The sequence below is a fragment of the Rhipicephalus sanguineus genome, chromosome 4 (genome assembly GCF_013339695.2).
Source record: "Rhipicephalus sanguineus isolate Rsan-2018 chromosome 4, BIME_Rsan_1.4, whole genome shotgun sequence".
In the NCBI taxonomy this organism is placed as follows: Eukaryota; Metazoa; Arthropoda; class Arachnida; order Ixodida; family Ixodidae; genus Rhipicephalus; species Rhipicephalus sanguineus.
Window position 1 is genome coordinate 178,876,540 of NC_051179.1, and position 13,902 is coordinate 178,890,441.

The window sequence follows — 13,902 nt, forward strand, 5'->3', positions numbered from 1 at the left end:
GGCGAGAGGCCCGTTCGCTGTCTGTTCAGTATGTCATCGAGCCGTACCTCGGCGTATCCTCCCCGTAGTCTCACGTTCCCGAGAAACCGCGACACAGCAACCAAGCAGACTCGCATTTTCAAGGTAGCTGCAGACAGTCGGGGGATGGGTCGGCGCCGGCCTGATGCCCCACGATCCTTTCTTCTAGTCTTTAGTTTGTTGTCAGCCCGCACTCGCTGTGCGCCCGCATTCGAAGAGCAAACAGCATCGAAGTACCGCCACTGGGAGAAGGGTGTACGCAGCTTTGCCGTGTTGAATACAATTCAAGCGAGAGCAGTGCGACGAGGCAGTGTATCGGAGTATGGGTTGAAACGCATCTCAGCTGTCATTCGTTCCAAACGCGCACGCAGGTTTGCGTCCATGGTTGGCAGAGCAATGAAAACACTACGGCAGTTCGAGGTGCACACCCAACATTACCAAACCGACTCGCAGTTTTCAAGCACGCGCGATACACGGTGCGATGGGCTCCGCTCGACGAGGATGCGAAGACCACGCAAGCCGACCGGAAGTGGCGCCACAGACCATGTGGTTGCGCCCAGACGCCAGAGAGAAAAAAATGAAAAAGAAAAAGATTCCGCCGGCGCTGACGTAACTCTTGGGCACCTCCTCACACCTCCGCTCTCCCTCCCTCCACGCCCCGCGCAGCTTTCCGTGCACTGGCGACGTTGAGCAGAGGGAGAAAGCTGCGGAACGTGATTTCTACAATTTGGTAACACTACTTAGACTTGACGGATTCGAAAAATTTTTGCGCCATATGCCTCGTGAAGAGTCATACGTCAATAATGAGACTATTCCAATATAACTCAGAAAGGTGTTGCAGGGCCCCTTTAAGGGAGACTGCGGAGCTGCTGTTAGAGTGTTACAGTGGTAGCGCAGCCCCTCCTGTTCACTCTCTGTCTTCAGATTGTGGTAGCTATTTTAGCTCGATAAGTGGCTCTCACATCGTGCTGCATGAGATATGGATTGCAGCAGCAAACCTGTGCACTACTATCACGTGCTGCTTGATGCCGGGGTTCGGAACAACTTGTGTATTAATAGGAAAGTAGTAGCTCATAGAGGTCCGAAAACATGACGGATGGGCCAACTGTCGAGAGATGCGAGGTCATCTTCAACGTTGTTTGGTCGATGGTCAATGACAAGAAGCGTGGCATTACGACAAACTATATCTTGCTCTATGCCGATCCAGTAGGATGGGGTGTATCTGCCTTGTTCAGCACTGGACCAGCTTGGCGGTCAGTGATTCACACCTTCTGAGTAGGCTGAAGTTCTGGTCGATCACTTACAGCATGTCGCGTGTTGTAATTGGACTCTTGACATTCTCTGGCCGTGTGCTTGGAGGTCTTGAGTTGAGCTGCATCTGGTACTGAAGGTATCAACAGTTGTGCTGAGAGAGGTACATGCATTTGCAGTCTCCGACTAAACAGCAGCTCTGCAGGGCTACAGCCATTGTCCAAAGGGGTTGCCGAGTACGCCATCGGTGCCCTGTAGGGGTCGGACGACTTGGTGAGTTTAGTCCTTGCGATCTTGACTGCGGCCTCAGCACAGCCGTTGCATTGTGCTTGGGGCTCGAGGTCTAAGCCTGTGTCTAAAGCACCAGTCTCTAGCAAAAGCCAGAAACTATGAACGAAACTGCGGCCCATTGTTCATAACCACAGTTTCAAGAATTCCGTGCCTTGAGAAGATAGACTTTGACTTTAGAATGACAATGGTCCCTGATGTTTAAGTAATGCAGTCTCAGTGTAGGAGAGCAGTCTGTAACAAGTAGGTAGCGTTTCTCGTTGACATGAAAAACGTCCATGGCCACTCTCTGCCAAGGCCAGTTGGGAAAGGGAGTTGGCATAAGTGGTTCGCTCCAAGGCTGCCTCTGCTTCATGCAGCTGACACATTTTTTCACGGTGTCGGCAATGTCCTTTGATATACCTGGCCACCAACAGGACTCCTGGGCTCACCTTGTACACCTGACGATTCCTTTGTGCCCATTGTGAAGAGAGGCCAGCACTGAAGGTATCAGCAAAACAGGTACAGTAGAACCCCGCTGATACGTTTTTGAAGGGACCGTAGGAAATAAACGTAAGAGACGGGAAACGTAAGAGCCGAAAAACAGGAAAAACGGCAAAATATTTAGTGGTACAGAATTTTATTTCAATTCTTACGAGCAGCACGAAAATTGGCGCGCTCAGCCGCGATCTAGTCGATGGATAGAAACGCGGAGCTTAGGACGGCCTCATCCATAGAAATGTAATCAACGTATGTGATTTTTTTAACACCAACAGCTGTAGGCATGAAAGAACTAAGCACACGCAATCACGACCGGCGCGGCGAGTCCGACCGCGAACCGCACGCACGACCATGCGAGCTCCAACCAGCTTGAACTCCTCCCGTTCTCCGACAAATAACGATGATGATGAGTCTACGCCAACGCGATGGCAGAAGTGAATGCCAATCTCGAAGGCCTTGCTTTCGCAAGCAATTACGTCTTACACGCCATGTTTGTGCAATGCAAATCTCAGAGGCTATGCTTTTGTTAATAGTAAATGCCAATCTCGAAGGCCTTGCTTTCGCGAGCAGTTACGTCATCGACGCCATCTTTGCAATTTGAATCTCGAAGGCCATGCTTTTGTTTGCATCCATTGAAAGATTCTGTTGCTTGCGCCTCTCATGCGGCTAATATTACGGTCAAACGAGGCCAAGCTGCGTGAAAATGCACCATGGCCGCTCTCTTTGGTAGTCACTCGGTCGGCTCCGGGCGCACTTCGCGACGTATCATACGGGAACGGTCCGACAGTTACGACGTAACAGCGGGGTTCCCAATACATTGTATCCTATGGGAGCTATGCCGGGACCGGCGGAAAGCGACGTAACAGCCGGGAAAACGCAGCAGTGAGGAACGTAACAGCGGGGTTCTACTGTATCAGGTACAGCTGCTCTCTCGTGAGAATTCCGTCATGTGACGTAAGTTCATTCTTGAACTGCCATTATGGCAAGCACTCCTGGTGCACTCGTGACTTCATCTTTGGCCGAGCCGTTTGAACATAGTTTTTCAAAGTTCTGCAGATAGAGTCTTGACCCTGCGCATCCGCAAGTCTCTGCAGACACACGTTTGGTGCACACATGTCGGATGAGGCCCTGCTCGAAGTCTTTGACCTCCTTTGCGAGGTGTGTCGTGTCCTGTTCTTTGAGTGGCTGATGAGACAAAGCATCTGCTACAACCAGGTTCTTGCCGAGTACATGCTGCACTGTGTAGTTGTAGCGCATCTAACGCGACACCAAGTGACGCCACTAAAGAAAAAATGCTTGCTCCGTGTCGTAAAGGCCTGACCACACGTACGTGTTGCAGCGCGTCGCCGAGTCTACATGTCACGCTCTGCAACGCGTACGTGGGGTTGGGACCTTTATGCTTCGAGTTCGCGCCGTATATGTGGGGCCGCACCGCATATGGAGTTCGCTCTACATTTTCGCCGCCGTGCGCGCGTGCGCATGGAGCACCGCACGCATGGAGCAGCCCCTGACGACTTGCAGCTTTTGCGATTTTTTTTAATGCCGACAACTGTGTTGTCACTACCGAGCAGATGTCAAATTAGGCACTGGTGGAAACTGTCCGCGACCAAGGTGACAACGACAGATCTTCGGAAGTCGACTCGTGCGCTTTGCCGTCTTGCGCCGCGCCGCGGGTTCGCGGAGCCAATCTCAGAGGCCACGACTAGACGATGACGGAGCAGCGTTGTATTGCTGTCCTACGAACATTTCCATCCCTCACAAACAAGCAATAGAGCAAAATAATGCAGTTTTTTGCTGCTAAATATGTTTTGGGTGAGCTCTGCCTTCAATTCCCCTTGTGTTTAATTTGTGCGTTTCTTTTCCGAATTTTCGTGCTGAAACTGGATATAACGAGAACCTTTTCATAGCGAATTTTTTCGGGAATTTGTCAATTTCGTTATATCCAGGTTAATTGTATGCACTATTTCATCTTGCATAGTAGTATACCAAGGTTTAACTGTGTACATGAACTTGAAGAAGTTGGTGACACTTCTAACTTAGGAACGTATGAACACATAGTGTCCATTGTGAAAATATATACATGTAAATGTGTTCCTAGTGGCACGTCAGCACTCTTTTTACACGTTTTCGCTTTGCTTGCAGTCCAGCCAGAAATGTCCGACAAAGGTGCTGCCCTGATGCCTGATGGATCGGTAAGTTTTTGTTTTGCCTCTGTGTGTTCCTGGTTGGTGTTATCAGAGGGCCTTGATGAAACCTTGCCCCTTGTGGTTTGTGCCATGTGGGGTATCGGTGCTTGTCCCTGCTCAAGAAACCTTTCTTTCTTTTTTTGAGCTTCTGGAAAAAAAGTGCTTTAAGTTGGATGTTGCAGTTGTCATTTAGTAAACATGGGGTACATTGTGTCATATTTATGACAACCTGCTGACATGGCAGGGGCCACTGTTTCAGTTGCACATTTAGTGTAGAAGCTTGGACGTGTTGGTGAAACATTGGAAGGAACACAGCGTGATAAAAGACATAGGCAAGGAAGGGTGCTCCTTGTCCCCGTCTTCTATTATAGTGCTGTGTTCCTTGCAATGGTCCAGTTGAAGCCCTTTATAAAACACATATACCAGGGAGCAGTTCTTGTCCCTTATATGAGGGGGTCTCTTATAAGCAAGGTACCACATTCTCATTTTATCGATCTCTGTTTCAAAGTAGGCACACTGCAACTAAAATAAGCACAAAATAAGGCTACCCTCGAAAACTTAGCAAAAGTGTCGTTGCAAAGAGTCTCGCAGTGGTCCATTACGGCCAGAGTACAGATTAGCATCCCTAAGTCCTTCTATTTGGCATTACCTCACTGGAATCTGACGGTCAAAAGTCCCTCCTTCCGGGCCCTCGTGGGTGATTGTAGGTTACAGAGGAAAGATACAATTAAAATTTTGGGAGTAGTATTTGATTCGGGATTGGGATTCAAAGAGCACTAGGGAAAAATTGGAACTTATGGCAACCAAAATTATTGCTTACTTTCAAATGCCCTGTTTGGCAACTGGAAATGCAGCAAAAATGATATATCGGCAAGTTATTTTCCCTACAGTCACCTATGCGACACCTGTTTGGTGGCCTCAATACCCAGATTCAATATTAAAGCTCAATGTTAACTCCTTACATAGAGTACCGTTGTTTGCGCTCACTCGAGCATACCGCACAACACGTACAACGGTGTTGACGAAGGCACCACCGTTACAATTGGAGTTAGACTGTTTGTGTGCGGAGTTCTTCTCATTTACTCTACGGCAACCCACGTGTTACGGGCCGGTGTATAATCATCCTCATACTGCATAATGGACCCATGGAGTGTTCATGCCTCAGAACGCTACCAATGTACTTTTCAGCAGTTGACCACAACGGAGGCTGTTGCTTCGTCTGGGACAGCAGTGCTACACGTATATACAGAGGGATCATATGTCTGCAGGTTCAGTGTTCGTGGTTATGACTCGTACAGAAAGGATCATTAAAGTTGGAAGATCTAAATTAGTTAATGCCAGTGGAGCCTACTGTGCAGAAAGCACAGCAATAGCTGAAGTACTGCTTTACTTACAGGATAAATCCTTTTCAGTGCCAGTCCACATATACACAGATTGCTTGTCGATGTTGACGGCATTGACGAATACCAGAATTACAAACGCCTGCATTTTCAAGATTAATTGATTAATTAGCGTGCTCAACAAAAAGTCACCTGTTCATCCTTTCCATGTGCGCGGCCACTCGAACCTGTACGGGAATGAGCTGGCAGATGCAGCGGCGGCGGCGGCTGGAGCATTGAAGTACGGGATAATTCGATCATCAAAATTATCAGTTGGACAAATAACTTAGCACTAGTATAAAAATTGGCACAGGGATAATAATGATAAAGATTTGTACAAGTTGGTTCCTAATATTTACCTCATACCCGAAATGCCAATTGCTTTGCTTGCATTTGCAAGGTAGATATGTCGTTAACAGAACATAGTGCAAGAGCTTCTTGATTGGGTACAAGGGCGGTTGCACTTTAAAGGGTGCAAGTGTGGTTGCACTTGTGCCCTTGGAAAGGTTGAAGTGCTTCTCTACCATGCATTCCCATTGCAAGAACTTTGTTGTATAGCTGATTGATCCGCTCTACGTTATACTAGTACCGTATATACTCGCATAATGATCGCAGTTCTTTTTCGAAAAAATTGACGCCAACTTCGGGGTGCGATCATTACGCGGGGTAAATTTTCCGTGAAACAATATTCTGAGCACCGAAAACGCAAAGAAGTCGCTAATCTGAATTCTTACGATAGCTATCATGAACATAACCAAAAATAAAAGTAGAGTAAGGCTTACCTTTGTAATAAAATGCACGCATTACACAGGAGCTACATGCATGGAACACTGCCCTTTTATTTTTGAACTCTCTGACCCCCTAACGTTCATTCTGAGTCCGAAGCGTCACTGGCGTCAGTGTCGTCGCCGCACGATTCCCTGTCGGAATCGGCAGTGTCTTCACTGTCCCACAGACGGTCATCTTCTGTCCCGTCGAGCGCGTTGGAAATGCCAGTCTTCTTAAAGCTCTTGACGACCACCTCGTCGGAAATGGTACTCCACTCTTCGAGAATCCATGAGCAGAGGACTTCCACGGAGGGTCTCCTGATTTTGCCACTTGGCGTGAAATCGTGGTCGCCCGCCGCCATCCACTCTGCGTACAGCCTCCGGACGTTGTCCTTGAACGGTTTGTTCAGTGACACGTCCAGAGGCTGTAGCAGCGAAGTTAGACCCCCAGGGATTACTGCGATTTCCGTGCGCCGCTCCTTCAGCTCGGTACGGACACTGTCAACGAGATGGCCCCGAAAGCTGTCCAGCACAAGAAGTGAAGGAAGCAGAAGCGCTCCTGCTCTTCGCCCCCAAACCGTCTTGATCCAATCGACCATGAGGTCTGCCGTCATCCACCCTTTTGCTTGAGCGCGGATGTGGATGCCACGGGGAAAGTTTCCCTTCGGAATTGTTTTCCGCTTCAGAATCACATACGGCGGCAGCTTCCGCCCGTCTGCCGTCACTGCGAGCATCACGGTGCACCGCTGCTTCTCCGCACCACACGTTTTCACGAGCACACTTCGAGCACCTTTCTCGTTCACGGTAGTGCTTCGAGGCATGTCAAACATCAACGGCGTTTGGTCGGCGTTGCCTATCTGTGACAGCAGGAAACCGTTCTTCTGGCGTATCCTCGTGACGAACCTGTGAAAATCGATCACTTTGTCTTCGTACGCGGATGGAAGTCGCTGGCACAACGACGTCCGCCGCCTCAGCGACAGTCCATTCCGCCGCATGAAGCGTGTCGTCCAGCCGGAGCTGGCGCGGAAGTCCTTTGTGGCTATTCCCAGCCTCCGGGAAACTGTGCGCGCCTGCGTCCGTACCATGTCTAACGACACAGTACAACCGTCTTTGCGCATGTCCCTCACGTATTCGAGGACTGCCTTTTCGATGTCAGGGAACTTGCCCGTTTTGGGTCCGCGGAAAGCCCGGCGCGTGCTGTTCGTAGCCATGAGCTTCTCGCGCTGTTTTTTCCAATATCGGATCCGGATTTCGTCGACGTCGAAATGTCTGCCGGCAGCGCGGTCTCCGTGCTCTAGCGCGTAATCAAGCGCCTTCAGCTTGAACGCGGCAGTAAAGCTCGCATACCGCCCCATGGTGAAACGGCGCTTCAACAGACGATCACAAAGCACAGCCAAAAAAACATGGTGTCAGGTGACGCCGTGACGGGCGGCTGGGATGGCGGCGACATGGCTTTTTCAGGAATTATGGGAATGCGTCGGCAGCTTGTTGCTGCGGGATGACAACAGGTCGACCAACAGGCGGCCGCCGCTGTAACAGTGCGGGATAGCAAAACAAACATGGCGGCCCACAGAGCGAAGCGAGCGCATTTTTTTTTTCTTCTTTTCGTCAGTCACGGTGGTTGTGAGTACGTCACGCGCGTCAAAACAGTCTCTTCTGTCTAAATAAGGAATGCTTTCATTTAAATCAGTAAATTTACGGCATTAGCGTAGCGATGCCTGCTTTCAGATCACAGAAACAAAGATGGGCGCGTTCAGCTGCCACAGACATAAAACACATGGCGGGCATTCAGTGAAAACTGCGGCATTTGCTTTTACTGCAATCCTAAATGGAACGTTTCCGCCAACGGTGGGCAAAAATTACGAATATGTTTGGTGCGTGCAGTTCACTTGGCGAGTTTGGAAGAGTTATTAACGCAACATTCGACAGATGATAAACGCGATGATCATCGGCTAGACTTGGCACACGACATATTGATGCGGCAAGTTCGGGGTGCGATCATTACGCGGGGAAAAAGAAAAATCGAATTTAGGCGACAAAATTTAGGGGTGCGATCATTACGCAAGTGCGATCATTACGCGAGTAAATACGGTAAGTAGTGAGTGTACACGTCTGTCGTTTCCACAATAGATACAACTGCAACTAGTAGCCAATGGTCATACAATTAAATTTAAAGTGTCTGTTACAAGCGAGATTATTGACTCAAATTGAGGAATAGCTTGCATTTTGCAACCAGTTGTCTCTTACAACTAATGTCTGTTACAGAGGATGGAGAGTTCGGATGGCCAATCCTTTTGGGAGAATGATGTCCCTTATATAAACCCAATTGTCTGTTATATCAGTGCCCCTTATAAAGGGGTGCAGCTGTATTAATAAACATGCAGCTGTTGAGTGCAACTCAACATGATTCTTGGATGTGGCATATTGCCACACACGCTCCTTTCTTTCCATGTTTTGTGTTGCCGCCCCCTTACTACGGCCTTACGCAAGCCGCGTCAGAATGTCTGGGAACATTCCAGATTGTAGTAGATCATTTTGTTAACATTGTGCACATGATGCAAACAGTCAAGATTATTCCAGAGCTTGTGCAACCACCAGTGATAAGGCTGGAAAGTTCGATGCGTGATGTATAAAAGACAGCGCATCCCAGCGATAATGAGTTGATCGACGGCCGACGCTCTGTTCGCCGCTATCAGTGTACAGTGTGAATTGCTGTACGTAGTTTGACTTTCCTTTTCCTGGCCACAAGTTCGGCCAAATAAAGAGTTTCATCTTGGACATGCCGACTGCTGCCTTTGTCAGCGTCACGACCCCGTGACAATATTAATTATTACCATTACGTGGAAGTCCCGCCATGCTTTAGTGTAGGCTACCACTCATTAGTTTCCTTGTGGCCAAACATAAGCCGACCTGTGTCCCAAAGCTTTTATATATTCGTAACAGCCGGATCACAAGTCTGCTTTTCTGCACGATGGATGCTGCATAAAGTTGGCCTGTTTGTCTCGTGCTTGAATTAAATATTATGCCACTGTCGTGTTCCAGGGTTTCCGGGTATGAAGACGCCGACAGTACTCAAACATGCTTTATTCGCATGCCAGCAGCATAACGATAACCAAGAGTGCTGAAGGAAAAGTGCCCCCCGCCCAGCTGTGCGCCAAGCGCTTTTATTCACATCGTGGGCGAGGGTGTTGCGATATGGGCCGCATGACAGAGTATCACACAAGCACACATGTACAGATATGTGACATCCCCCCACACTTATTTGGATTCCCAAGCATTGTCCAAAAAAGTCACAGTTTCGCCGTAACAGCGAAGCAATGAATGCGATAGCAACAAATTGAAATGTAACACGAAGAATGGAAAGCAGCTCGAAATTGCCAGCGCATCGCTACAGCCCAAAAGACGCACGAAAAGAACGCACACAGGATGAGGGCGAATTATCATGCGTCACAGCTCGATACTTGAAGCGCACTGCTGAAACATAGAGCAGGACGCACGAAACGAACGAACAGGTATACACGGGACGAGCGCGAACTAAACGTCGCAGTTCTTACTTATTTCTGTTTCAACAGCGCGCTCCTTTCACAAACGCCGCCGCTGCAGCGAGCAAAGTGACCTTCGTACGCTCTGTGACTTCAGCGCGGACATCGCGGGGAAAGCACAAGACATACAACCCCCCGCTCTACCCCGTGCCCGCCCCCTTTCTTTCCTTGAGATAAGCGCACGAAGGCGACCACGCCCTGTAGGGCAAAGAGCATCCGCGTTCCCAGGAGCGGGGCGGCGACCTTTAAAGCCCAGCGCCTAGCGCGCTGCTCGCGCCATCTCGCTGGTAATGAAGAAACGCTTATAAGCACCTGCCGTCTCCGAGTCTGGCCTGCGGTAAAGGGTGTGTATATAACGCTCGCCGTTAGCTACGTGGACGATCTGCGTTTCGTGGCGTAGTGGCTAGCGCCACGGGCTGCCGAGTGAGAGGTCCCTGGTTCGATACCGCGCTTCGGAAGCATTTTTCTGAATTATTTTTCTTTGGGGCTTTTATATATATATACTACATACTTATACATATACGGTGCATGACGGCGGCGGCGATGGGGACGGACAAAAACCAGCCGAGACTGTCCATATAATTGCTATCGCAATAAAAGTTTACGGCACGAAGCGATCAGGTGGGCGACGCTGTCTCTGCGGGTAGCGACGTTCGCTAGGAGCAATTGAAGTGTCCGCCGGTTCACTTTGTGCGGTGGGTGAGCTGTCAACGTCATGTGATGAGTCGCAGGCCAGGACCTGTGCGGGAACTTCTTGCCGCCTTTCACTGAAGGGTGGTTCGAACTCTGCGGCGATGCCGGTGTTATCGTTGCGGATGTGATTTTGGTGACGCACCCATTGGAGCACACCACGCTGAGTCACTACACTTAACTGATATGACACCGGTCCTGTATGGGCAAGAACTGTTGCACACAGCCACTTTGGTCCCGATCGGAAATTGCGCACACGAATGGCATCAGCAACAGCAAATACGTTATCGCGACACGGGCGATGCCTTGTCTGGTTAAACTGGCGCTGGCGCACTCTGTTCCCGACTGCTGGTCGTATCAGGTCTAATCTGGTCCGCAGGCGTCTCCCCAGGAGCAAAGTGGAAGGGGCCTCCCCTGTCGTAGCATGAGGCATATTACGATACGCCAGAAGGAAGTCTGCTCACTCCTCTCTGGTGCTCCTCGGACTGGTCTTGCAGAGCGCTGACTTCAAAGTCAGCGCTCCGCAAGTTCAGCCACTCTGTTGCTACTTGGGTGATACGGTGCGGTTCTTACGTGCCGAATGCCCCTGTGCTTGAGGTAGGCTTGGAACGCTGCAGAAATGAACTGGCTTTCGTTGTCGGACACGAGTGTTTCTGGAATACCAAATCTGCAGAAAAGTTCATGAATGTAAGCAATGGTTGCTTCTGAAGTAGTGGTGGTCATGGGACACACTTCTGACCACTTGGAATGGGCATCGACAACTACTAAGTATGATATACCTTTTATTGGACCTGCAAAGTCCATGTGTAGGCGTTGCCAAGGACGCATTGGCCAGGACCATGGATGGAGCGGCGCTTACATTGGCAAACTGCGTGTCTCTGCGCATGCTTGACAAGAGCCGACACATCTCTCTATGTCATGGTCGATATTTGGCCACCACACATAGCTTCTCGCAAGCTCTTTCGTGCACACCACTCCCGGATGTCCCTCATGTAATTCATCTAGGACAAATTTACGGAATTTTCTGGTACCACCACACGCATTCCCAGCATGACACAACGTTGATATAAAAAAAGCTCTAGTTTCCTGCGGAAAAATGGTTTCAGGTTCACAGATACGTTAGCAGGCCAGTCTCACAAAATGTACTGCATTACTTGACGGAACATTGGATCCCGTGCAGTTTCCTCTGCGATCTGTTTACTGCAGACGGGCATGCTGTCCAAACGCAAAACCAGAAAATTTTCTTTTGCCCCGTCTGTTCCCGGTTGCTGGATTGGAAGGCGCGATAAGCAATCAGCGTCCACGTTCTGCGCTGAAGGGCGATACTGCAACGAAAAAGAATATGCAGAAAGCATGACTGCCCAGTGTTGCAGTCTGGCAGCTGTGATGGCAGGAATGCCCATTTTTGGGCCAAAGATCGCCTCAAGTGGCTTGTGATCTGTGAGCAACACAAACTTCCGTGCGTAAACGTAGTAATGGAACTTTTTGACTCCAAAAACAAGCGCTAATGCTTCTTTCTCCAATTGACTGTAACCAAGGCTACCCTTTTCTTAAGGGGTGACACGAAGCCAAGATTTTTCAAAATCCAGAAAAGTACCGAGTTCACAAGTTTGCGCGAGTCCACGCAGCTCTGCGGCATACTGAGTAATAGTCTCTTGCGGTGGTTGTGAGCGGCGATGAAATGTGGCTCTTTCGCCGATAATGGACAGTTTAGGAACAAAGTGGTTTCGCAGTAAGCTTATAAGTTCTTCAAAAGACTTCTTAGAGGGAGTCTCAGGAGACGTTAATGACTTCAACAATGCGTATGTCTTCGGTCCTACTAGGCTTATCAAGGTATCAGCCTTCTAGTCCTCCGAGACTTTGTTAGCACGCAAAAATGCTTGGAGGCGTTCTTCATAACTAGCCCGATCTGCTGAAGATTCATTGAAGGGTTCTACTTGCCCCAAGTGCGATGACATCGTTTCACTGACTTGTCTTCTTGTGGCAGTCCACCAGGGTCCCAAGAACCTCGTCACCAAGAACTATGTCGTGTTCCAGGGCTTCCGGTATGAAGACGCCGACAGTACTCAAACATGCTTTATTCGCATGCCAGCAACATAACGATAACCAAGAGTGCCGAAGGAAAAGTGCCCCCGCCCAGCCGCGTGCCAAGCGCTTTTATTCACATCGTGGGCGAGGGTGTTGCGATATGGGCCACGTGACAGAGTATCACACAAGCACATGTGTACAGATATGCGACATCCACCCACTTTAAGCAGCTTGTGATAATTTAGCATGGCTGAATGCAGTAGTTTGAGCTGTTGAAAGACAGATACAGCTGTAGCAATGTTTTAATTACTGTAAGCACTTTTAGCAAAATTTCTTTGAAGTGTTTGAGAAAGACCTTTAAAAAGTATCGTAAGCTGCCTTATTGTGCACAAATGGGAAGATGGCCATCAATGGGGAATTTTTAAAATTATTTTCTTGCTTAAAACAAAGAAATGCAATTATAAAAATTGCCATACAAGAACTATTTATTTGCTTTCAATTGAGGTATAAAGCTGATCTTTAATTAGGACACCACATGGCATAAATTGCATCTCAAACTGGAACAAAATGATTTCTCCAATTTGTGATTTTTTTCTCATAATATTTACAAACTTCAGTGGTTGGAAAATATTTTTAATGCAAAAAAATGCCAGGCCTCATAATCCATCATAATTTTTTTGAAGTGAGGAAGCAACCACTATGCCATTATTTGTCATTTGTCGAGGTACCCGCTACACATATGTAAGGCATTATGTGCAATTTTTTGATGCTGTGGCTGATGATGGTGAAGAATTATGGCTAAACTCTTTGTAATGGGATGGAAGCTTTAAACAACCCACTTGTTAAGCAATTCACATTGTGTGACGCCTGGTTGTTATTTTACTCTTCTACCATGCTATATTACATATGTTAATGCGATTCCTTGCCCAACATGACGCCTGTATAGTCATTTTGCGAAGGAGTTTCAAGCACTGGCGTGGCTCTGTGGTAGAATACTTGACTGCCACGTGGAGGGCCCTGGTTCAAGTCCCATCCGATCCTGGATATTTTTTTTGCCACTTCACGCGATAGCGGTTACGGACACCGGCGGCAACGGCAGACAATAACGCCATCAAAATCAGCTGTTGTTGTGATCTCATAACAGCTTTTGCTGTAATATATTTTTCTTAGAGTAAGTATTAATTACTGTTCTCTGGTGCAAACGTTCCTTATTGCTCTAGGAAGCACGATACACCCTCCAAGATTTGTGCATTCTCGCTAAATAATTTAATAT

At 48.5% G+C, this 13,902-nt stretch overlaps 1 protein-coding gene across 1 annotated transcript in view; it reads left to right on the top strand.

The window, feature by feature from the left end:
- The window catches only part of LOC119391883 (zinc finger protein 791), a 137,017-nt gene that overhangs the window by 106,554 nt on the left and 16,561 nt on the right, over positions 1 to 13,902 (top strand). Inside the window, exon 22 of the mRNA XM_037659534.2 lies at positions 4,180 to 4,229. Coding sequence (XP_037515462.1) covers positions 4,180 to 4,229 — 50 coding nt within the window. The remainder of the gene's footprint in view (positions 1 to 4,179; positions 4,230 to 13,902) is intronic.